Here is a 24,479-nt window from a genome sequence, read left to right on the forward strand (position 1 = left end):
GAGTAATGTTTGCACCACTATAATTACATAAAAAAAATCCAAATCTGTTCATCAACATGTGATGTCCATTTTGCTCGAGAGAAGTAGGCCTGCTGGCAGAGTCTGGCACAGAACACGGGTTCAACCGTTCAGTAACCCTGATCATCTCGGGGCAGCACAAGAAACCTTGCAGTCTCCCTTTCATTTGCCTCTGTTCTTGTATGAATTGTGGTGATTCCACCGCAGCTGAATGTGTGGTTGGCTTCTTGGCATCACAACAGACTCTTCACGCTTCTGATCTGGACCGAGAACAAACACGCTTCTGCTGCTGTGAAGATCCTTGTTCGGAGAGCACAATTTTAGTGCATTGTTACAAGCACACAGCGCTAGTACTTCAATAGGTACTGGTAAGTGTGCCCCGTGCGAACGCTACAGGTGCATTTCAGACATTAAAAAAACAATATAATCACCCAACCAAACAAAAAGATGATATATGTTATGGTAACCGGCCAACTTCTAAGACACAAATGATATATATGAAATACGCAAGCTATTTACTGATATAGTGCAGTGCAACGATACAGTTGCATTTGGTGATGCAAATCAAACAAAAAACGACTACCTGTATAATACTTACCTGACCAACAATGAAATATTGCTCCATCGACCTTATACCTACTCAACATAAAGGAATCATTCATCGACCTTATACCTACTACCTTCAATGCATTCATCTGAACGGCATGTGAATGATCCATTATTAGCATCTAAATTCATCTTACCATATGGCAATGTCAATATATACATACTACACCCACCTTAGGGCATATGGATGAAAAAGAACAAATCTAATTTCTGCCAATAGAAGCGTCTATGCCTTGATTAGACCTAGGACAATGTTAAAACTGGTTTGCCTTGACCAGCATGTGGCAATGAAACAATGTTCACTCGCCAGTCCCTTAGCAAAGATATGAAATGCCCTAGCCTGCGCTGACAGCTTTGTGTATCAAAAATAAAGTTCTATTCACCCCTAACACGTTTCTTGATAAATCAAGAAATAGGAAGCCCTTGCTGATCTTAAGCGGTTCTTCTCACACTGGAGAAGAATGTCAGCTCTCAGGTACTACCCAAGAAAGAAGTTTCTCCTGCACTTCTTTCCAGTTGTGGACCTTGGTCACCAGTGGTCACCAGTCTTGCACCAAGGGTATGAGTTATCATAATCGAATAGCAGCACCCTCATGCCATCATTAGCGCACTCCATAGCATATCTTGGGTTGTCATCTATTAAAACCTGAGCGCCAAAAGATCTGCAAGGAGGAATTGCAATGGCAAACAAGTTAGTCTTATAAATAGAAACAGAAAAACTACCACTTGAAACAGTTCTCGGCAGACAAGATATGCGAAATACTGCTGAGGCATGTTGCCTCAGAAATAATCTAAAACAGACATGCAAAAAAAAGACAAGCCTGCCGCAGTTCTAACCACTGCTGTGCATTTAGGGTATGTGGAGCCAGGTTATAATGTTACTACAATCTCTAATATGATTGAGAAAGCATCCTCCCTCAGTGAGCCAGTGTCTTACCTGCAAATCTCTGATCTCTAATATGATTGAGAAAGCATCCTCCCTCAGTGAGCCAGTGTCTTACCTGCAAATCTCTGATTTTGGTCTTGACTTGCCCTCCAAAGCAAAATGGTTCCCGAAATGGATTTGCTCAAATAGGCCTGGATAATACTTCTTGATCCACTCTAATGTGTGATTCTTAATTGCAACCTGCCGAGATCTTTGCAAAATAGGATCCCATTAGGCTAACTCATATAAGACAAGGAAAATTGATTAAGTCTTTTAAATCAAATTATTGGGAAGGACTTACGTTACTACAGACAAGCTACAGAATGAAGAAAGATTTTCGAGAGCGTATCGAGCACCGGGGATAGGCTGTATACCATCTTGGAAATAATGAGTTGTGAAAAACTCGTGGACAAGATAATTAGCTGCAGAGCAATGTTCTTATGGCATCGCCTAGGCGACAAGGCGCTCCCCTATTTTGGCCCGCCTAGGCGTCGCCTTAGCCCGCCTAGGCGGCTAGGCGGTGGTGACTCGCCACAACTCGCCTTAACGCCGTAAGAACATTGCTGCAGAGTATCAAAGCAATGCCCAATTTCATATGGTGAATTGTATATTTAAGAGGCCAAGAAGTGTAATTCCAAATGAAATAAAAATAAGTAGCACCAGGACTCACCTCTTTCACGAGAACAGTCCCATATCTGGATAGAATTTTTTATATAAAAAAAAAGTTAGAACTCCCCCGTTGGACTAAACTGAAATGAAAATGTGACTAACTGAAGAAAAGTAACTGCAGGATTTGAGTATCTTTTAAGGAAGGTGGGAGTGTATGCTCACCCTAAAGAACTCATCATACACATGGTAATCAGATACTGTGTGATTCCAAGAATAACGATCAGCAATAAATTTGTTCAGTGCTGCAAGAAAGCTTCCAAGAACTGCAACAAGATACAGCAAACAAGATAGTAAGGAAAGATTAATTATAAGAAAAAAACACATTGGTGGCCCTCTACAAGGCAGCGACGCCCCTCCACTTCACGCCCTCCAAGGTGGCCCAGCTCGGTCGCCGATCCGGAGGTCTGCAAGACCCCGTCCTTGCCGCCTGCCATTCAACTTCTGCTGCCGGTGAGGACTGACTTTCCGATTGTGCCTCCATCTTGTTTATCAGGAGGCCGGCTGCCTTTTGCATGCCTGCTAGGTGTTCGATAATATGACAATGTGCTATGTTACTCCTTACTTCTTTGTTCTTTGTTTGGCGATCCTTTAATTTTATATCACTTCCATAAATCTTGGTACAGGATTGGTAGAAGCACAAGAATTCAAGAGTGTCATAGCACACCCACATTTTCCTGTACAATTTTCAGAGTGCCATGACCATTTTGTTGTTGTTGCTGTGAACAGTGCTACAATGATGGAGGGACATCGAGCAGGTCACCGCAAGTGCCAGGTCTTGACCAATTTGTTCCATCTACAGTACGGTTAAGATAAGCTATTTATCCGACACACAATGACTTTTATTCAATCAGTCATATGAATCTTAAATTACTCATAATGCTAGTGATTTCGGATCTATACTTCGGTTGGCTGATTATTGCGTCTCCCGATAGATTGCGCTTACTTGCAGAAGCCAGATGTGACATATGTGATGAAGAGCTTTTGCTTTGTGTGTGCTTATTGGAGTTCGCGTGCTATATCAGTTCCTGAATTTGCCAAAAGTGCTTTTTGGATGGAAGTGGTTTTAATTCTGAATATTAATATCCTCTAACTATATATTCGCTTTGTTGCTTCCTGACTTGGGTACCTGCTCGGGGACATTGAGGGATTCGTTCAGCTTGTCTTCTCGTAGTCACTGAGTCATAGGTCAAGTTTTTTCAGAAGAGGTGTGTTATCTTGTTGGATGGGATTTCTTCTTCCGAAGAGAAAAGATGAAACTAAAAAGGTTAGTGGCTCAGCTGCCCTCTATCCGTGATTTGAAGGGTTGACATGCAGGAAGTCTCATCAGGTGTTTACTGGGTAAATCTCATCAGGTGTTTCTGAATTTTGTTGAATTAATTTGGATGTACAAATTATTTCAAAGTTGATCTGTATGGCTTCTGAATTCAGTATGGCACAAACCAGGATGGTGCTTCACTTTATTTGGTGTTTAATATTAAGTTTAATAGAGTTCTAGATACATTTTCTTTGAGTATTCGAATGATACTGAATATTTCAGCTTGTTACCGTATTCCACCAGTAGAAAATAGGAGGGACTAAAACATATGCTTGAAATTATCATCTATGCTCAATTTCTGTAAGAATTTGCTTATCTGGGAGATGATTAATTTCAAGGTTGGTTTGCCCATGAGATTGCTAGAGTATGGTACCATTTCAGACAAGCTAATGTATGTTCATATTGCATTCTCTAATTATCTTCTTACCTTTTGGATTTTTTACAGGTTAGGATCAGTTTGGAACTTACATGGAAGATGCTGAATATCACTCTATCTTTCTAAGGTATGCTTAGCCATCTACTCAGATAAAATAGTGGTAGCACTACCATCCTAAAATCTATAGGGATAGCCGTTTCATATTAAATAGCATGCACTTTTTTCCAGACCAAATCTGGGCAGTAATTTTGCAGTCTTTTTTTTGCTTCTATCATTTTCTCCCAGCCAAAATTATTTTTATTTTGCCGGGGATCCATTTGTAGTGGCTAAAAGGTGTACATTTGGTCAGTGCTTCACATACCAGACAATTGGAGGTATATCCTTGATAATTTTGGCTCATAATAGTTTCATTTGTTTACTCACTAGCGATCGTTGTGTAAAAATAAAAAAAATAGGTTACTATGCTTAGTTTCATAGCCTACTCTACATATGTTTAGATATTTCATATGTGCTTTCAAATTACTCTGCCTCTAGAAGTATCAGGTTTCCGAAATTACTTTTATGTTTCCAACTTAATATATTGATTGGACACTACCATATTTGAATAAAATGTTGTTGCCCGGTTGATAAGTAATCTGTTTTATAATTCTACCATACAACTTGCATGTTTTTGCATATTCCTCTATTGTGCTGTCGAAGCCCTTTCCGGTTCCACACCGGAAGGTTAATACTCTGTTTCCTCAATTCTATGGCCCTTGCTCTCCCTTGGATCTACTTCTTCCGCTGCCCAGTGCAGTGGAGCTGATCTATGCAGACGGCAGCTGAGATCGGTGATGCTTCAGCTACTCAGTCAGCATCTGCCCATCTGTGTTTCCTTGCTATGGCAACACATTCTCATCAACCAGGTGCTTAATTAGAGGTAAACTGCATCTCCATGAATCAAGCCAAATAGTACTTCCTTTTTAATATTCACAGACATCGCTCACTGTGCTAATATCGAGATGAGAGATCCAAATGTTTCTTGCTTGCATTTTCCCTCATTAATTTTTTACAGAATTGGACGCTCCAATTTGTGTTGTCAATTGTGCCTAAAGTACTTCTGTGCTTTGCAACCCTTCCAATCAGATGACAATTTCAGACAATCATATGAAACCTTGATGTGGGAAATCACTTGGTTCTTCTATTTTTTTAGCTGATTAGGGACAAATCCTGATGTTTATTGCAATGCAACTGAAATTCCAGTACTAATGCATTTTAGTATCAGTTGACTTGTGTGTTCAGTTTGTAACCTAAAACATGATATATCACCTGCCAGGCTGCAATGGAAACCATGTCTGAATGATTGCTTGGGACAGTACCATAGCATAAGCTTTGTACATGCAACCACCGCAAATCAACCATAGGTAGTGCTTTGTGCACAATTGAGCTATTTGTTGTGGTGTCGATGTCATTGCCAACAGCCCTGTGATGTGCCTCACTGAACTTGGGTATGCAGGCTGCAGCTAGCTGATGTGTTTAGGCTCTTGTGCCAATGCAGCTAGCCCTGTGACGATGCGGCAGAGAAGCACACCCAGCACGGATGGGAGCAGCCCTCCAGCCATTCGATGAGATGCCTAATGAACCATGAGTCCATGAGACTAAAAACAATGAAGAATGAATTGTGTTAGATTTTTTGGTACATTTAAATTTACCATCTCAGTTATTACTGCTCATTTCTGAATACGTTAATTTGAAACATCACTTGCAGTTGATGCTTTCGGTTGATTACTACTCCAACAAAGAAGAAAACAAACACCCTTTTACAAAGGTTACTAATACTCTCCATAAGCACTGTTAATTTGTTGCGCTTTATTTTCATGCTTCATACATACCTATTTTTACCCAGAGATCACTCTAAACATTCAACTATGACACTTAGAAATATTATTTTTACCTAAAAATTCAGAGCTTGTTGATATATATATATATATATATATATATATATATATATATATATATATATATATATATATATATATATATCCTTCTGAACCTTTGCTTGATTATTCTTTATAAACCTTCTCCTCTTCGACAAGGTACATATTAGACTTTGTTCAGAAATTAAGTGGAACTATTGAAAAGTGATGCCCACAGCTTTTAGCACTTTTCGTTACTTAAAATGATACTCGTAGCGTTAGCACGAGCATTACACTATTTGCTCAAGTTGACAAAAAGAGAATTACTTTTTTTTTCCTGAACCATAAATATGTAATGACTTTTGCAATGTCTAATCCAACTTGGCACCTAACCAGTTGGTTGTTTGATTTCATTTATTACGGAACGTTGCCATAGCATTAGCACAGGCATCAAACTATTGTGGTATGGCCAAAGTATTTTTTATTCAACAACACTTTGTTGTCTCTTACAAACAATTGCGGTTGTACTGAAATTTCTCCATATCTTCTCCAACCAGATAAATACTACTACACATTTTAGCACATGTAGTAGTTTACACTCACTTGATGTGCATGGATAGCACCAAATGAGTTCATGAATACTTCGGCAAGTTTGATCCCAAGCTGCTGGAGAGCTCAGAGCCCGATGCCATCCTCAAGCTCATCGTCCCGGTACAGGAACAAGGTGAGGTTTTGGGTGCAGGTTTTTGGATGGGTTTTGGGCGCAAAGTAACACCTTGTTTCATTTTTCATTTCCATTCCCCAGATGGAGTTCTCGCTTGGGACAAAGAGATGGATGCAAAGGGAGTGGAAGGAGAAGGAGGAAGTAAACAAGGCTGACGAGATATTTCCCATAACATTTGATTAACTCATCAGTTTTTTTTAGGCTATGAACAATAGCTATCTGTTGTGCTGCTGGAAATGAAAGAAACCTAAGGTTGAGGGTATACAGCTTTGAGTGGATCAGATTTTATAGAAGAAAAAACTTAAGGTAAAGTTTTTTCCTGGTTTCTGCTTGATCGAGATAGAAGATGGTAGCAGTAAGCAGTGTGCTACTGGATAAGAATAGAGCCAAGCAAAGATCCAGGTTGCTTCTTGCTATGTGCTACATGGGTCTCTTAGAAAATATCATAATAATGCTTTGGCAGAGTAGGCCAGGTGCATTCTCTTATGGGAGTGACCATCTGTGAGCTAGATATTAGTTGTATCTCTACTTTTGATTGCATAATGACATGTTTTGCTTCCAAGGCCTATTAGAAGGGAGGCGATTATAAATAAATATTTAAATATATGCCTCTGATCTGATGTAATAACTAAGACAAGGCCTAATCATCGATGCTCATATAACTCCAATGTTCTTTTGCGGATCATGAATTTCTTATATAACTCCAATGTTCTTTTGCGGATCATGAATTTCTTTGCAACAGCTGAACATGTCTGGCCATGCCGAGAGAAACACACGCTGCGAGATCTGTTCCTTATCCATTGCTACAAGTAATGGATAACTAGACCCATTTATAAATAGCAGTTTAAATTGACCATCCATGGCTGGTTTGCACTCTGATAGTGCAACCACCTGGATCAAAGATTGATAACTAGACCCATTTATAATAGCAGTTTAAATTGATCAAAGTTACCTATATTTTTTATGGATATTTTGTTGTGCACTCACATAGTTTTTCTTACCTTTTTCTTAAAAGCATTTTGCATATCACTATTCAACTTACTGTCTGCTAATTATGGCATAAAAATTAAAATTTTACCTCATGGTAACAAATGGGAAATTTCTGGAAGAATTCAATGCATGCTGCTTGTTTGTATGCTTTTGATAAGTTCTTTTGATTAGTTATTGATTATGTAATAATTGTTTATTTTTTTTGAATAGAATTATGTGATGCTGCACTTAAATATATTTATTTTTTTAACTCGTAGCATTAGCACTTAAATAATAAATGCATAGCTTTGTGTGTTTAATAATAACTTATGCCTATTTATAGTTTTTGAAGACGCTTGATAAATATAAAATTATTCTTTACTAAGTTTTTAGTAACACGTGTGTGCTGCACCCTACTAGAAAAATTCAATTTTTTTTTTGAGATTTTGATGATATGTGGAGATAATTGTACAAGATTTTGAAAGCTTAAGGATTTTAGTTACCATCCCCCTCCTCTGTATTCAGGTGTTGCTAACAGGCCACTTAAAAATAACCCCACTGTCATTCTTTTCTATATCTATAAATCTGCTATGGCACAGCTTGATGGTCGATGTTGTATCTGTAGTAATTTAGATTGGTCCAGCGGATTACAGGTTGCTTAATCTGTGTGGAACAATAGAATAAGGATACCAAGTTGGTTTTTTGTTTTTTCCACTGATATCATAATTTTTACTTTTCTATAACACAATACTCTTCATGTATCATAGAGCCCTAGCACCTTGTACCCATTATGAAGATGAGAGATGTAAACTATTCATCGAGCGGACACCCAGGACCATATTATTATGGCAACTAATTTCATTGCTGACGAGTACAATTTTATCAAATATTAATCATTTATTTGTTTACTCGTACATATATGCAATATGTATTTTTTTTTCAAACCATACACTTACTGGATGTTTGGCGGCATCTGAACAAACTTCAATCTCTTTGATCAATGCTGGAGGATACCTATAGGGTCAGCACTAGATGGTGATTTAGTATTATTATTGATTATTGATATTTGTTAAAAAAATATTCATGCTACGTCATCAACACTTATAGTTTTTTATTGCAGATGTTAGATTAGCATACACACAGATATTGTCTTGCATGATGGCATCAAATTTGCGGTTGTGGCTCGAGCTGAGGAGCTAAACAGAGTTATATGATGTACCACGCTCAAGTTCTGAAGATTAAAATTCTACAGCAAAATATATGCGCGAGTACATAACTAGCAGCTCGAGTCTTTTAGGAATATAAAAACTAAGGAATATTTGCAAAAGTCCATTTAGTTTATATAGAGTGATTGGTCCAGTATCAATAAACAAGGTTAATTTCTTTAGTAGTCATTTCTTGTAATGAAATTATTTTTAAAAAAACATTTTTCTACGTGCTTGTTACTACCTTATACATATCATTTACCTATTTTTTTTATAATTATATGCTTTTTCCATATTTTGAATATTTTATCTATTTTCACCACTACTGAGACCTCGTTACTTGTTGTCACCGAATATAGTTTCTAAAAATGTTTGTGGTAGCTAAAATTTAGTGTGGTTATTTTTTTCGCAACATTGTTCTTTGAACACGTGCGTGCCGCACGTGCACCCTACTAGTAATGCATATAGGACCCATAAAAAAAATATAGGAAAAAACAAAGACGAGAAAAAAATAGATACGAGATGAAGTCCGTGCTTGTCCCTAAATTGCAACTATTATTTAAGGAAAAGATCTATGCAAAATGTTTAAACATTTCTACCCAAAATAAAAAGTTTAAATTGCCCATATCCGAAAGAATGGTCATGTTTCGTGCTTAAAGTATGTCATAATTTTTTCTATTGGATCCATTAGACATGTTAATTGCAATATAATTCTAAAAAATCGCAGTGCTTTTGGGTGGCATTTTTCTTTCTCCCTGTCTGACAGGCTCAAATTCATTGTTTAGGCAGCTAAAAAAAGTACTGTTTGCACCAGTATAATTACATAAAAAAATCCAAATCTGTTCATCAACATGTGATATCCATTTTGCTCGAGAGAAGTAGGCCTACTGGCAGTCTTGCACAGAGCATGGGTTCAGGCACCCTGATCATTGATCATCTCGGGGCAGCACAAGAAACCTTAATCTCCCTCTCATTTGCCTCTGTTCTTGTATGAATTGTGGTGATTCCACCGCAGCTGAATGTGTGGTTGGCTTCTTGACATCACAACACTCTTCACCAGTGGCGGATGTAGGATTGGAGGCAAGAGGGGGCTGAAACAATAGAGATGTTGATTTGTGTGAAGATTTAATGGTGATTTGGAGGTCTTGCTACAATGTTTTACGTGTAATTAGGGGAGCTTAGGGGGGGCTTGAGCCCCCCTAGCCCCCCTCCTGTATCCGCCCCTGCTCTTCACACTTCTGATCTGGACTGAGAACGAACACGCTTCTGCTAGCAGTGAAGATCCTTGTTCATCGAGCACAATTTTGCTGCACTGTTACAAGCACACAGCGGTACTACTTCTATATGGCTGTATTTGGGAGATGGAATCACTTCTTCTGCAAAAGGGCGGTATTCATTGATTTCCATTTCGTTGGCAGTGTTAGGGCCTGATATGTGCTCCACCGGAGAAGATCATATAGCGCAATGGCTAGCCAAAGGATATGTGCCTCACATTCTAGGCCACAAATCTGCTATGCATTGTCAGATGTGTCTCACTTTATGGACTGCAACGCCTCAAATGTGGCTAGACTTGCAAGTTCTGAAATTTCCCTTCCTCATCAATTCTTTGTCAAAAATGGCATCAGACAACACCACTGCGGATGCCCCTGCCTCCACATACCCCTTGATTGAACCTAAGACAGGCATAACATCATCAAATTGGAATGGCTCATACTTCAATTTCAATCAAAAACCAATATTGGAAAACAATTCCTTCGTGCTAACTAAACTGTGAATAATCCAAATGACATCCTTAGATGTTGCTATGGAATGTGTATTTACTCCATTCAGCTGTCGATGTTTCATTTGATACTGAACAGAATTGTTTATCTAGGCATCACTGGAGATGTAAATGCTGAACAAGGCTTCTTACCTATTTGGATTCCTTGAGAAGCAACCATCGGTACATGAGGAAATGGTTTCTTCAGAGCAGACATGTACACCTCACCACCCATCGCTGACACTGGATACACCTTATAAAATTAGAACACAAACTAACTAATGTCAGATGACCAGTAAATACAAACATTAAAGTACCTACTACTTTATTAGGAAACCAATTAGCAGATTAAATTGATTTGTGTAAACCATATGATGAAAAGGCTCATTCACAGTCATGTTTGGTTAATTTTCTGCTAAATCTCTCGAATCTACAAGGTAAACATGCCTATGAGAAGAAATGTGCAGTTATCAAACCTTAACAACTTCTGCACCAGCACTACAGGCAGATAAAACCTGTATCAGATAAAAATATGTCAGTGAAAAAAAAACTTGACGCAACACAGGACTGCTATACTCCAATTCTATGGAAGTTGACAGTTGTCATGTGATACATACTTCAGTTGGTGTCAGCACTCCAGGGATGTATAGAACCTTACTTTCTTTCTTCAAGATCATGGAGTATTTCCTAAGAATACAGTGTGCGCAAATTAATCAGAATCAAGTTAGAACTGATGATGTTAATGAAATGTGTTAAAGAAGTACAATGTGCATGAATAATCAATATCTAGTTACAGCTTATGACCTTGAAGAAGTGCACTAAAATACAGAATAGGTGCATGAATTCAATAAGCATCTAGTAAAAATTCATGATGTTAGCTAACCACATTAAAAAAGTACAATGTGCATGAATCAATCAGCACAATTAATGATGTTAAAGAGCAGAACATGGAAAGCAGGCACATGATTAAGAGAAAATGAAGTGATATTACAAACGTGACAGGACACATCAGAAACTGTGCGCCAGCTCTCATTGCCAACAGAGTGATCACTTACCATGACTGTGCCAGGACTCATCAGAAACTGTGCACCAGCTCCTATGGCTTTCCTTGCATCAGCAGCATTTAAGACCGTGCCAACCTAATTAGAAGAACATCAGTAGGTGAAAAAGTGGCAAGGATTATGAATTGCTTGCCTATGTGCTTTAGAATTAAAATGATTGTGGTACAGGACAGCTGTAACAGAGTTTGACTACTGGCTATCACTTCAACTACAAATATAGTGATGCTTGTATAGTTTACTGCGGTCAAACACAAGAATATAACTATACAGCTTGCAAGTTCAGACACAAAAAATAATCATGAGTAATATGGACATTAAGCAAATTTCGTGCAAAAATATGGTACACATGATTAGACAAAACGCAACATCAAGGTATAAAATCGCGGGCTAAGACGTTTAGCGGAAGCCCTTCCAAAAAGCTAAAAGAGCTATAGCGAAAGCTATAGCGGAGCTATCCATTTAGCGGTTTGCAAAAAAAATATGCATAATGTGGCCAATAACATCAGTAATGCAACCAATTTCAGCAAATTTTTCATAGCCATACGTCCATAATACATATAAAATTAGAAGCATCATTGGTCTAACATTCTAAAATAGACTCAACACGTCTCTTGACTGCCTAACTGTGCCCGTGATGCTTTGTCTATAGTCCACCCTAGTTATATTGATTCTTTATTTCTTTTGGCTACATCTTTAGCGGAAGTAGCGGACATTTATTATCACTAAATCCTATAAAAAACCCCTATAGCGGACAAATATTGTATAGCGTAGCGGGAGATCTCTTAAAAAGCTAATAGCGGACAATAGCGAGCTATTAGCGTGCGTTATCGGCGGTTCTTACTCTTCCGCGCGGAGGCACGCGATGACGCGCGAGCGCAGGATGGCGGCGAGCGCCCCCGAGGGTGCGGGCGGCGCGTGCTGAGCTCTCCGCCGCCGGCGAGGCGGGGAGATGCAGCTGGGGTGGCGGCAACGCGCATGGGTGATAGTTTCACAACCCATCACCTGAAAAGGCTACAACGGTAATTATTTTGTAGAGTATTGATTTAGGTCGGCCTATTAGATAATTTAACTATTGTGATGAGGATATTGCCAGCTAATCAAAGGATACATGCATGCAGGAAAAGATAATACTCACGTCAGCCACATGCACACAGATTTGAGAAATAAAAAAAACTATAAATATTAAACCGAGCATCTATATTAAATTTGGATTTCATCATTATCTTTTTCATGACAATATCTTCAAAACAAAACCACACTTGCCTATATTTGCACAATATTTTTTTAAAAAATCATTTTCTTTAATACTAAATAATTAGTTTCGAATACTAGGAACAAATAATTTAACAACACGAACAAATAATTATTTTTACGAACAAATTTTTTACACATAACAAACAAATAATAATGTAGAATGAACAAAATATTAAACATCACGAACAAATGAGCTAATATGGCAGAACAATTTAATCTACATAGTGAACAAATAAATTATACGCCTCGAACTTTTATATTATGACAGAGAGCAATAGAAACATATCAAATAAATATAAGAAGAATAGGTAAAAAAATGGAATAAAATCAAAGAAAGAAAATATAGAATAGAATAAGAATACACGAGAAGAAAAAAGTAAAAACTAGTTTAAAAGAAAAAGGATAAATTAAGATAAGAATACAAAAGAAAAATAAGTATAAATAAATGGAGAAAAAGACATAATTTTTTATAAATGTAGGCTTAGAATAAAATAATAGAATGAGAAAAAGAAAATAACGATGGAAAGAAAATTGTACATAAAAATCTAGTGGTATGAATATATAGTACAAAAAGTTATACCGTCTCTCTGCCATCCTAGCTACTCACTAGTCCGCTAATAGAAACATTAGGAAGCAAACCCCCTAGCAACCTAGCAGGTTGTATTGGACCCACAACGTTAGTAACAAAAATTCCATCATCCAGCACCACATGAGCTACTGTGTTCAACTAAAAGAAGTTAATATACAAAGGAAAAAGAAAAATAAAATAGAAAGAAAAAAGAAAAAAAGGAAAATTAGAACCCAAAAGAAATAGACGAAAGAAAAGAAAAACAGTAATAAAAAGATACACCTCAGCTTTTGGGTAGCAAACACTATGTGTGTTAATCACGTGGCCAGTGGCCACATGCTGCTGCGGCTAATAGGTCGCTAGTTGCATATTGCCTAGCTCACGTATGTAATCACGATTGGCGCCCAGCTAGTATGTCAGAACTATAATTTCTATATTGGGCCGATTCGCTCCACCGAGACTACTTTGCTCTTTCAGACGATAGATACAAAATTTGTAGCACGAGTGATGCATAGTCTTTCCGACGGCAAACCGAGCTTCGGATAAGTCTAGTCTGTCGCCGGAGCTTTGGGAAATATCCATGGCTTTACATGAGTTGGGCACACGGGCTCAAACATGAGTTGGGCTGGGTCTAGACTGGGCTTATAGTTCAAGTGCGAAATGTTCCAAGCCCTCGTCATTTCTTTTTCTTTTTTTACACACGTTCTTACAAATGTCCTATATTTTTTCCAATCATTTGCTTTCCTGCATCTCCCTTTCCTATCATTTTTTTTTACTCCTTGCTATGAACCCTACTATACTACTCCAAAAATTAAAGAAAGCCTGTCTCCACACAAAGTACGGAGTACTCGTCATTCTTGCCGCCGAAAACTATGAAGAATTGAAGGCACTGTTAATCTCCCTGAGCCGCCTGTTGTGCTGCCTGGGCTGGCTCAGCAATGCTTTGCGCTAGCATGTAGGTCCGCGTGTTAAGATTCTTTAAGCTCTGTATAATCTCCTCATGTCTGCAAAAGTTTATTTTCCCGTAAATGGGCAATACTTGGGTCCTAGAGTGTAAGAATCCCGCTTAGGATTATAGGGTAGAAAGGGAGAAATCAGCAGGGAAGGGAGGAAGAACAGCAGCTAGAAGAGGAACACGAGAGGGATTCGAGTTCAGGATGGTTCATTTCCGTCATGCCCCCTATGGTTGTTCAAGTCATCTAGAATTTTCTACGTGATTCAAGTACATTATTGTTCCTGATATGGGTGCAAGCTTGTGTCATACGCGCAATATTCTTTCAAATATCTGAGGGCTGCTGTGCATAAATAGGGGTATCAGATTCTAACACAGGACAAGTCACATAATGATTTGATATTCCATTACCACTGTTCATGCGCGATATTGGATTCTTTAAACCCTCTACGGTTGAATCACAAGGGGTGCAATAACATTAACCTAAAGTTATAATAAGTTACGGTCAAAGTTCCATCTCAATGACCATAGAGTTTTTCTTTTACAGTTTCTTATTCTCTAATAGAAGCTGCAGCATCCAGATGTAGAATTAGATTTTGCAAAAACAAAGAACAGATTATACAAGGGTACTAGTTGTTCAATATCATGCTTTTTATGCAATATAACACCATACTTACTGAAGTATTTTGGACACCTGATAGATGTGGTACAAACAAAACTTATACAAGCACCGCATATGCATGACACACTTGCGCAACCTTGTAGTATACCGTACCGTGGTTATGGTACCCACGGCAATTATTTTAACAACCCTGACTCTCGCTTTAAAAGCACAACCATTCAAATAGACAATCCAAACAAAAATACAACCTCGCAGACTCGAAATTACATTGTGGCATAAGTGAAGAGGATGATGATGTTCATGACAGAAAACAATCCAAGGGTGTGACTTTAATCAATTAAAACTGATATGGTCCTTGAACGTTCTCTATAGCAGCAGGATCTGCAACAACCAAAAAACGAGTGATGACAATTGGAAGAGTGATGACAAAATTAAGATGAAAACAATGGATTCTAAAGGAGGAATCTAAATGTGGTCGGGCAAAAATAGTACCTTTCTTTGAAACTGGGGCTGCATTGAAGCTGTTGCCGTAATTCAGTTGCAAGGGAAGAGATGCATGAGATACTAGGCTTAGTAGGAACTCCGACACCACTATGAAACAACTTGAAGCTCTCAAGTTTTCTGGCAGTCTTTGCCACTTCATTCAGTTGCTCATACACACCACACTGCAGGAGTATTTCTATGTTCTTGCTGTTGTATTCTACTATCCAAGTCAGTAGTTCAAGTGTGGATCTCCTTATGCGTGGAAAATCAATAGTTGGGCACTTGTACAGTTCCAATATCTTTTTCAGCCTCTTGACCAATGTGTCTGCAGCAACATTGGCATCATCCAGTGTTGTGGCAAAATCAATTGCATTCTGGGAAAAACAAATCTGCACCGCGAGTCCCATAAAGCTCTCTATTACTTTGCCTTCTTTAACCCACAGGTTATTTTCCTATATATGTCCAAAGAAAGAAAAAAATGTGCAGTGCGATGTTAACTAAAAATGAAGTAGAAAATACCAAATGGAAAGAATCAAAGAAACAACTGTCATTCTCTTACATGGGAAAGATTTTCATTAGTAGATGATTGATCCTCCAATCTCAACACTTCATCGGAGATTGCTTTGACAACCTAGTCCAAGTTTCAGAGAGACATGTTATTGTTTCCAAATTAGTTTAGTCAATGGAAGTGGTTGCGGTAAAAAAAAATTATGATGAGCAACGTAGTGAGCTGATGCAAACACAATAAATAGAGTAGACTGCATCCAAAGAATGAGTCAAGAAAAATTACCATTGGCAGCGCTTGGTCAATTACTTGCATGTGCTGATTAAAATTTTTTGTTCCAGAATAGGCACGCAAATTCTGCAGGAGTTTTGCATGCATACTTCTTTTGGGTTCTTCACCCTCTGCACAGATTATTTGTCTGATGATGCACAATGTTTCCTTGTCTAGATTACGTCCTTCAAAGTAGGCCATCATCTTTCTCTTATCTTTCTCTCCTTCAGAAGAAGAAAGCACCTTCACTATCTTCTCTAACTCTTGTGGACTGATTTCTTGTAGGAAAGCTTCGACATTGTTTTCGCACTCTGTAGTCAGCAGAATTAATGCTTTAGCAGCTTCTTCCGAGTGATTCACCGGTGACGCTGAAAGTACATCTTCCAGATCAAGGCCTTGTACCACGCCTTGCATCGTTGTCGAATGTTCATGCATATGAAGTTCTTGTATGAAGGCTGACACTGGTAATGAAAAGCTTTGATCATGTAGTAAGATATTATTTTCGTGAATGAACAGCTTAAGCTGGTCCAGGTGGTCGCTGGCGGTGTACTCCAGAAGCAACAACTTTGCAGCCACTTTACTGAGATTCAGGTATGAAGCCTTGGAAAGTAGACAGTCCTTCAGATTCTTAATGATGTCAGGCAACTTGCCAACTTCTTCCCTAGCTGCCTCATGCACTGCTAAGCACGATATCACTCTTGTTGCTTCGAAATGATTCCAGATCATCCCAGAGTTGGTCAGGAAGTGAAAATCTTGTGATGAGCTTTCCCTCATAAATACCGCAGCACCAGTAACCGGTGAAGCGGCCAGCAGCTTGCTCAAGATATTGAGTGACATGCCAAGAATAATCTCATGGTCAATCTTCTGTAGGAAATGAGGAGGAAAGTCGTCTTCTTTCTCAAGTATAGGAATAATCTCTTGTTCAATCCAAGAGTTGGAAATTGTGTTGCTCGTGCCGCCATGACCGCAAAGGTTGGTGATGAGGCCTATAATCTTCAGCAGTAGTAGGTCACCATCGTCGCCTCTTGCCTGCCTACAGTTTTCCGGGTTGTCCGTGAGCTTGTCGAGAATCCGGAGACCGAACCAGAGTAGGTCGGCATCCATCTTGTTAGATGATGTGCTGGTGAGCAAGGAAGAAGATATGAGATAGAGGACTTCAGGGAACTTCTGCACCAGAAGGTCTGGGGTGAGTTTCAGCACTACTCTTGCAGCGTGGCCTCTGATATCTTGCTCCTCTGTGGTCCTGACGAAGCCCAACATGCTGACCAGCTTCTTCAAAGTGTCATCATCGAGGGAAGCTCGAAGCCTCAGAAGGGTCAGGTTTCTGTACCTGACTGCCCTGAGGATGCGGTCCATGGCCCGAACGCCATCTAGCTGGTCATCCACCGAGTTGGAAACCGCCAGGTTGTTGGCAAAGGTGATCAGGTCCGTGTTGAGGGTGGCGCGAACATTCCCGGTGATGAACTCCAGGTAGTTCTCCTTCTCGTAACGGTTGAGGATCCGGTGGCCCGAGGGCCCAAATAGCCTGTACTGCTTCAGGGCCACCATCTTGAGGCCAAACACCAGCACGTTGAGCAGCATGCAGATGAAGATGATCCCCTGGGCAACAACCAGGCCGTAGAAAATGTTGAGGGACTGGCTGATGTTCCGGTGGTCGCCTTGCTGAAGCTGCTGGGGTTCCACGTAGTCTTGCTTCCGGAGACGCTTCAAGGACAAGACCATGCAGATGGTCACGGCCGCGACTTGGCACAGCCGCAGGACGACATAGATGGCCATCCCGAATAATGTCTGACACTCGTACAACATGTTCAACCTCCACCTGTCCTCCTCTTGCTTCCTTTTGAGTCGTTCTTGCTTGCTCATCCTCATAGTACTTAACCTTCTTCTTATTATGCCTCCGTCTTGGTGAAGCTGAGGTTGGGTCTTTCTCCGCCTCCACCAGCTACGTTGCCGCTCGCGATCTGCGGTCTTGCTGCCCTTATTCAGTGCTTGTGGTGCGCGCATGAAAATCTGATGCCCCGGATCTTCGTAGCCTCCCAGAATCCTACCAAAGCCAACATTGTAATAGGACCAGGTTAAACTTCATTTGCCTCTAAGGGGGCTTGCTCCGGGCAGATTCGGATAACTTACTATACATTGTCAGAGATAGATCTCCGGGTATCCGGAAGAAAGAAAGAAGTCGGACTCCTACTAGGATTTCTCTGTAATCCTCTTGTAATCCTACTAGAACTCCTACCTTGTAACCGTTTAATATCCCACCCCTGGAGTATATAAAGGAGGGCACGGGTACCTAGATCGGCAGGCTCAACAGAGCAGCCAACAGGCAACACAACACCAAAACGCAGGGTGCAATATACAAAACCCCAAACAGGATGTAGGTTATTACAATACTCTGGCGGCCCTAATCTATCTAAATTTGTGTCTTATATGTCTTCACGTTTACCTTCAAGTTCCAGATCTCGACGATCCCACCAAACAATCTCCTACCTTGGGGTATTCCTAGATAGGTTGGCGGTAAAAACACCGACATACACGGCCCTACGAAGGGTTAGGAGCGTTTTCAAGATGATTCTTTCTTTATATATTGAGATGAAGAAGGAACCCACCTTTTTGATTGAAAAATGTGATTCTGTTTTCCCCACTTTATCCATCCCCTCTATCAAAATGATAAAAAAGGCGTCTTAAATGCTTCTTATTCTTGTGTTTGATCTTATCCGTCTTTGCCCCGCTTTCCATGTTGGAAGAGACCCCCTGTAGGGGGCTGCTGTGTTGGTTTTAATCTGATTTTCCAAAATCTCGTTTTTCCTAAAAATGAGGTTGTTGATGTGGTTATACCATGATATATCAATACATATTCAGGTGAGGATTTAATCCTCCGATGATGACAGTTAAAAAAACCTAGCATATGCTTTTATGACCAACTCCGAGCTCTCGGGTGTACCGAATCAACGGTAGCAGCATATCTATACCTATAATAATAAAGAGGCAAAATTTCTGCCACTAATAATTTTTCGTCCAACTTATTAGATTTAAAATTTACATCTTTAAATTACCTTGGATGTTGACATGGTTTATACCAAAGTTAAAGTTCTCAATATAATCTACAACTTTGTAGTTGCAAAACTTTTTATTTGGAATTGTTTGATGTCCCAAATATATGTTTTAATTTCTTAAAATTTGAAATTCAAAATTTAGAATTTTCAAACAACCTTGAATGATCATATGGTTAACACCAAAGTTGTAGGGGTCAACCAGATATACAAGTTTGTTGTTGATAAATTTTTTATTTGAAATTATTTATAGTCTCAAATATTTGTTTTAGGTTTACATATTTGGATATTCAGATCTTCGAATTTTTTAAACAATCTCAAATAAAGATTTTGCAGTACTTGACAAAATTTAAAACTTTTTTCATTTGAATTTATTTAGTAGAAAAAACAATCAATACGACATTACTAAATTTTGATAAAAGATGACATCCTATATGTGCTCGTAAATGAGTTTCTAGTGCAGTGATGACAAGGAGGCCACGGGTTTAAATCTTCACCTATTAGAAAGATTTTAGCTTAACAAACACCTATTGGAAATGAAAAGAGTCTACTTAATCCCTCAATTATTGGTGGTCGTCTACTGAAACCCATCTGAATAACACCCTGATGTAGTTTGAAGGTGGTTTTACTGACATGGCATATTAAAGAATCTATATAACCCCCTAACATATATATCGAGGGTTATATATAATCTTAGGTAGTCTTAGCAAGTGCGTACTACCAGAATCAGCAAAGCTCTCGAGTGTAGAAAATTATCCTGAGTGTTATACTAAAAACACTCGGGGAGTTCGCCGAGTGCTAAATAAACACTTGGGAAAGGATATTACCCTCGGGGAATTCATGTTTTCCCGAGCGTAAGCTTCTCCACTAGGGAAACAGCGACGCAAAACAAGGGGGGAGTATACGCCGTCAGCGGGCGGGATGAGACCCAAAATTTTCCAGCAGCACGCCTTATCCTTTCGTTTTGCAAGGTCCCACCCGGCACCCGCCTCCTCTCTCTCTCTTTTCATCCCAATCCCATGGCCTTGTTTGGTTCGCACTAGAGGTTCCTAGTGCACACAAGCCGAGAAAGGAATATATGTTTGGGGTTATGTAGACTTTTTAGCATTTCAGCAAAACCACTTTCGAAATCGTCTTAAGAGGTTGTTTAGACAATTTAATTACTTAAGTGGTAAAATACATGATTTTATAAGTGAGAAGTTAAGGTAGACAACTACCAATAGTTTAAGGAGTTAAATTGATTTTATCCGGTATCAACTACCACGGCATCATCGCTAGGCACCTAGCATCATGCTCTCATGGAATGGCTATGGCCCACTTGCCACTACAAGAAAAATGACTGCAAATTAGTACCGGTCATAATTTGGTCCGGTAAAATTGGTACGAAGCCATTTTTAGTACCGGATTCAAATTTGAAAGCCTCCGAAATCATTTTAGTATCGGGTCATAACATCATTTGGTACTAAAAGTCACCTTTTAGTACAGGTTGATGTTTCGACCTAGTACTAAAATGGCACGACCATTTATTAGTACCAGCCAATAACATCGACTGGTACTAAGTATCCATTTAGTACCGATCGGTGTCTTGGGCCGGTATTAAACGGTCCTCCATGGGTTACTTCAAAAGAAAAGCATCTCCCACTCAATCACATGTGATGTGTAGGTGGGATGGTACGGAAGCTACGCATGAGGCCGGAGGTGGTTTGAATCCTCGTGACCGCGCACACGCATTTACGCGTAAAAAAATTTACGTGTGCGGCCCCGGGCATTCTGGCCGGTACAAAATGGCATCTCATTTAGTACCAAACAACTGGTACCGGTTGGGCACCCAGTACTAAATAGGGGTTCCTGACCGATACTAATACAGAATTCTCTAGAAGTATGCCTAAGAGCAAGACTAATGAATATAGCCTTCAGCTGGCTGCATGTCCATTTGCAGCTCACCTATGAGCCCACTCATATACTAGTGGCCTCACTTAGGACTCAGTTTTCTCTCTCACAAACTGTCTTAGTTCCTATATATAAGTTGGTTGTAAAGTTAGCCTACTTCTTTCCTCTTTCCTCTCATCTCTCCTCCATCTCCTCATCATTCAGTCTACTCACAGTCCTCAATTATACTTGTGTTTCCCACTTTCCTTTCCACAAGATTCAGACAGCAAACCCATCATCAAGCGCCACCTAGCTATTGCCATCTGCCACCACTTGAGCCCCGTGACACTAAAGTACCCATTGATCTAGTTTTTGGAGAAAGCAAATAAAATTCTGAAAAATCCTAATCCACTTGCTGGTACCACTCCCTAAAACCAAGTAATCGTTGTTGGATCCACCAACCAGATTTTACTGCCAGATTTTGATCTGGCGGCGGATAATCAATATTGTTAGCCTTAGCCTTTGACTGTTAGTTCGTTGCTTACTCGATAGTGATATATACCTGTTAGTTCGTTGCTTACTCGATAGTGATATATACCTGCCATCTATATTTATATTTATATATCTTATCTTATAATTCTAAACTCTATTAAAGTTTAATCTCAACATGCAAGCTATCCACCTCACTAGTCCACTATCAGATGTATGTATAGAAATTATCAACTAATCGCAATTATGATCTACATAACAGAAAGGCGCATCATCCACTAACATGCATTTAGTTGTCCCTTTGTGTAAGTAATTTTGTTCCAAATCATTACGCGGCAACGTGCGGGCCGGTGTATGCTTCTAGTTTTTTATAAAAAAGGAGAGAAAATTAAAACACCACACTCCGACCATGGCTACGCCCCATGCCGAAGAGAGGAAGGCGCCCGTGCATGCAGTCACCACACTCAGCTCAGCTTCTGCATCTTGCGCCCATACATAGATGTTGTCTTGCGGTAGGAGAAGGAGCCTGGAGCGCCATGGGGCCAGGGCAACCGCCCACGCTCCATACCGGGAGGAGTGAGGACCAAAGAGATGGGAGGGGGAGAGACAAGGAGAGGGTGGGATAGACAACGGAAGGGAGAGTTAGAGCGAGGGGACAGAATTATCGATGATAAGTTTGGGATGGAAAGGCAAAAGTGAGAGGATAAGGTTTGAATAATAATTTTGGGTAGAAATCACTGCCTTGGTATTTAGCAACCCGACAATGATAACTATACATCAGTGTCGGTTGGTTTTAAAACCTGATGGTGATAGGTAAGATCCATGAGTATCCGATCCTTGGAAGGAAACATGAAGACAGATATCCGAGACATCCGAATCTGTTTCCAGTATCCGATACGTTTCCATCCTCAGTGATAGGCTTTTCCCGCTTATCAATTAACGCACGTTTAATTATTTGGCGGTGACCGCCATGGATTATGTGCATGTTTTGTAGTAGTGTACCTGACTCATGACTTGATGCATTGGATTTGAACTTTATAACAACTTAACATAAAAAAATCATGTTCGTGTTGCCACTTTGTGCATGTCAAATTAATGTACAGTTTATACTTGATAATAATTAAAATATGTTCCAGCAATAATTTCACATGGCGCACAAATCTTAGTTCTCGCCTTGGAGATAAATAATAACTTGGAAATTGTGCAATTCTCAGAAGAGAACTTAACACGGCAGAGCGTGTTCCAGAAGAGAACGAAAACGTACAATAACTACTAATTCTGTACTATATAATTAACAACCCCAGGGTATGTAAACATGTGTCTGTGTGTGCGTATGCATATACGTACCCGATCGATTGGACGAAGGCGATGACGGTGACATACCAAAAGTCCTGCTCCTTGACAAGGGTGGAGAATCCACCGAGCAGGACTACGGTCGCCCAGATAGTCGCAAGCGTTCCAAGGGCATTCATGGCCTTGTAAATAAAGGCGGTGCACAGAATGACGATGTTGAGACACTCTTCCGGCAGGCTGATCGCCTGCAGCTGCGGGTTGTTTTCCTCATCGCGGTCAGCAGATGAATCCATGGTTATCTCCTGGCAGTCAGGCGAAGGCAGGCAGGCAGGCAGGCATATGCACTGTTTTATCAGCGTTGAGGCCACGGACAACACTGATTTTATATACATGTACACTTGCGTATAGCTTTTCTATACGACAAGCTGTCTAGGAAATCTTTCGTACCTTGCCAGCTATATAGAATAATACCTGAGACTAAACGCAAGCAAGGCTTCAGAAACGTGCATGCATGATTAAAGCTTTTTTTTTATCACGAGAGAGAGATCGATAGTGTGTGTGTTGTGTGTGTGTTCCTCTCGTGCCTCCGATCCAGAGACAATCTTGAATGAGAAAAAAGAAATAACCAAAGGCGTTTGGCTTGTTAGCTTTAAGCTTTCACACAGGCCTTGCATGCATACGTTCTCATCTTTCACACAGGTGACAGGTGTCTGATTTGTTACGGCTTCAGCCATCCTTTGCTAAGAATACATAAAACCACAATTGTGGGGAGAAAAATGGACAAGTTTAGCAAACTCCGGATTCATGGATCACTGCTGGGTCTAAACTGGCATCATATTTCCTCATCGAGGTTAATTTTTAAAGGGGATACTCGATCAAAACGTATAATATGACATATATCTTCTACTTTACCTATAGGGGTTTGCGAGAGGATATCAAAGACATCGATATTTTTGGCATACGACTTAAAACACTACTATATTCCCTCTTGCACATATGAAGTTCCACTATCATCACTCAACCTTGCTGAATTTTCAGAGGGCTACAAGATATATCCTTGATCTCATCCCAAAAAAAAGCAAAGACATTGAATCTGCTAGCTCCTTCTTTCATCCTTGCAAGCAAGTTTCTCTCACCACAGTTTTTTTTTTGTCTCCAACTCTCATGTCAATTTTCTTCTTGAACATTCTGTTGAGAGTGGAATAGTAGGTGTACAAACCAGCAATCTTGCCATAATTATCTTGAAGTGCAGGAGGACGCATGAACTTGCCCGGAACTGGTGGTGGTGGCAGCTCAGTATGAAGCCTAGGAAACTCAAGGTTGAGGAAATTGTAAGGAACATGGCCCCATTAGGCCATGTAGCTCGTCCATTGCTTTGTCTAGGATGTTTGCATGTGTTGCATCTCCTAGTGTTTCTTACATATGGTGGGTTTGCTTGTGTCTTCCACTCTAACCCATGAGCAACCTATATGGTTTGATAAGTGTGTAGAAAGTGACACATAGTTTGCTTTCATGGTACATAGACTGCATAAGGTATGTATTTCATTTGTGTACCATGAACACAAGCTATAGGGTAAGCTTCCACTGTTGTCAAAAACAATA

The 24,479-nt window shown here is 39.7% G+C and overlaps 1 protein-coding gene, 1 long non-coding RNA gene and 2 pseudogenes across 5 annotated transcripts; 1 reads left to right on the plus strand and 3 right to left on the minus strand.

Annotated features, from left to right (window-relative positions):
* Positions 1-708: 708 nt before the first annotated feature.
* On the minus strand, positions 709-2,557 carry LOC120667329 (annotated as a pseudogene).
* A 32-nt stretch (positions 2,558-2,589) lies between these two features.
* LOC120667340 lies at positions 2,590-7,196 on the plus strand. 4 transcript variants are annotated; one of them, XR_005672159.1, is made up of 8 exons: positions 2,590-2,668; positions 2,842-4,036; positions 4,195-4,283; positions 4,701-4,828; positions 5,225-5,312; positions 5,405-5,716; positions 6,362-6,528; positions 6,610-7,196. It is a non-coding gene; the product is annotated as an uncharacterized LOC120667340 (long non-coding RNA). The 4 variants fall into 4 exon arrangements; XR_005672161.1 differs by lacking the exons at positions 2,590-2,668; positions 2,842-4,036; positions 4,195-4,283; positions 5,225-5,312 and having other exon boundaries at positions 4,290-4,828; XR_005672164.1 differs by lacking the exons at positions 2,590-2,668; positions 2,842-4,036; positions 4,195-4,283; positions 5,225-5,312 and having other exon boundaries at positions 4,290-4,828; positions 5,429-5,716.
* Positions 7,197-9,933: 2,737 nt separating this feature from the next.
* LOC120695116 lies at positions 9,934-12,064 on the minus strand (annotated as a pseudogene).
* Positions 12,065-14,926: 2,862 nt separating this feature from the next.
* On the minus strand, positions 14,927-23,222 carry LOC120667357. Its single transcript, XM_039947450.1, has 5 exons — positions 22,932-23,222; positions 16,192-18,220; positions 15,961-16,032; positions 15,411-15,853; positions 14,927-15,299 (listed from the first exon to the last, which is right to left on the minus strand). Exons 1-5 carry the CDS (start codon positions 23,168-23,170, stop codon positions 15,248-15,250), a joined length of 2,835 nt encoding a protein of 944 aa, XP_039803384.1. The 5' UTR covers positions 23,171-23,222; the 3' UTR covers positions 14,927-15,247.
* Between the last annotated feature and the right edge of the window lie 1,257 nt (positions 23,223-24,479).

Source organism: Panicum virgatum, chromosome 2K (genome assembly GCF_016808335.1).
Source record: "Panicum virgatum strain AP13 chromosome 2K, P.virgatum_v5, whole genome shotgun sequence".
Lineage (NCBI taxonomy): Eukaryota > Viridiplantae > Streptophyta > Magnoliopsida > Poales > Poaceae > Panicum > Panicum virgatum.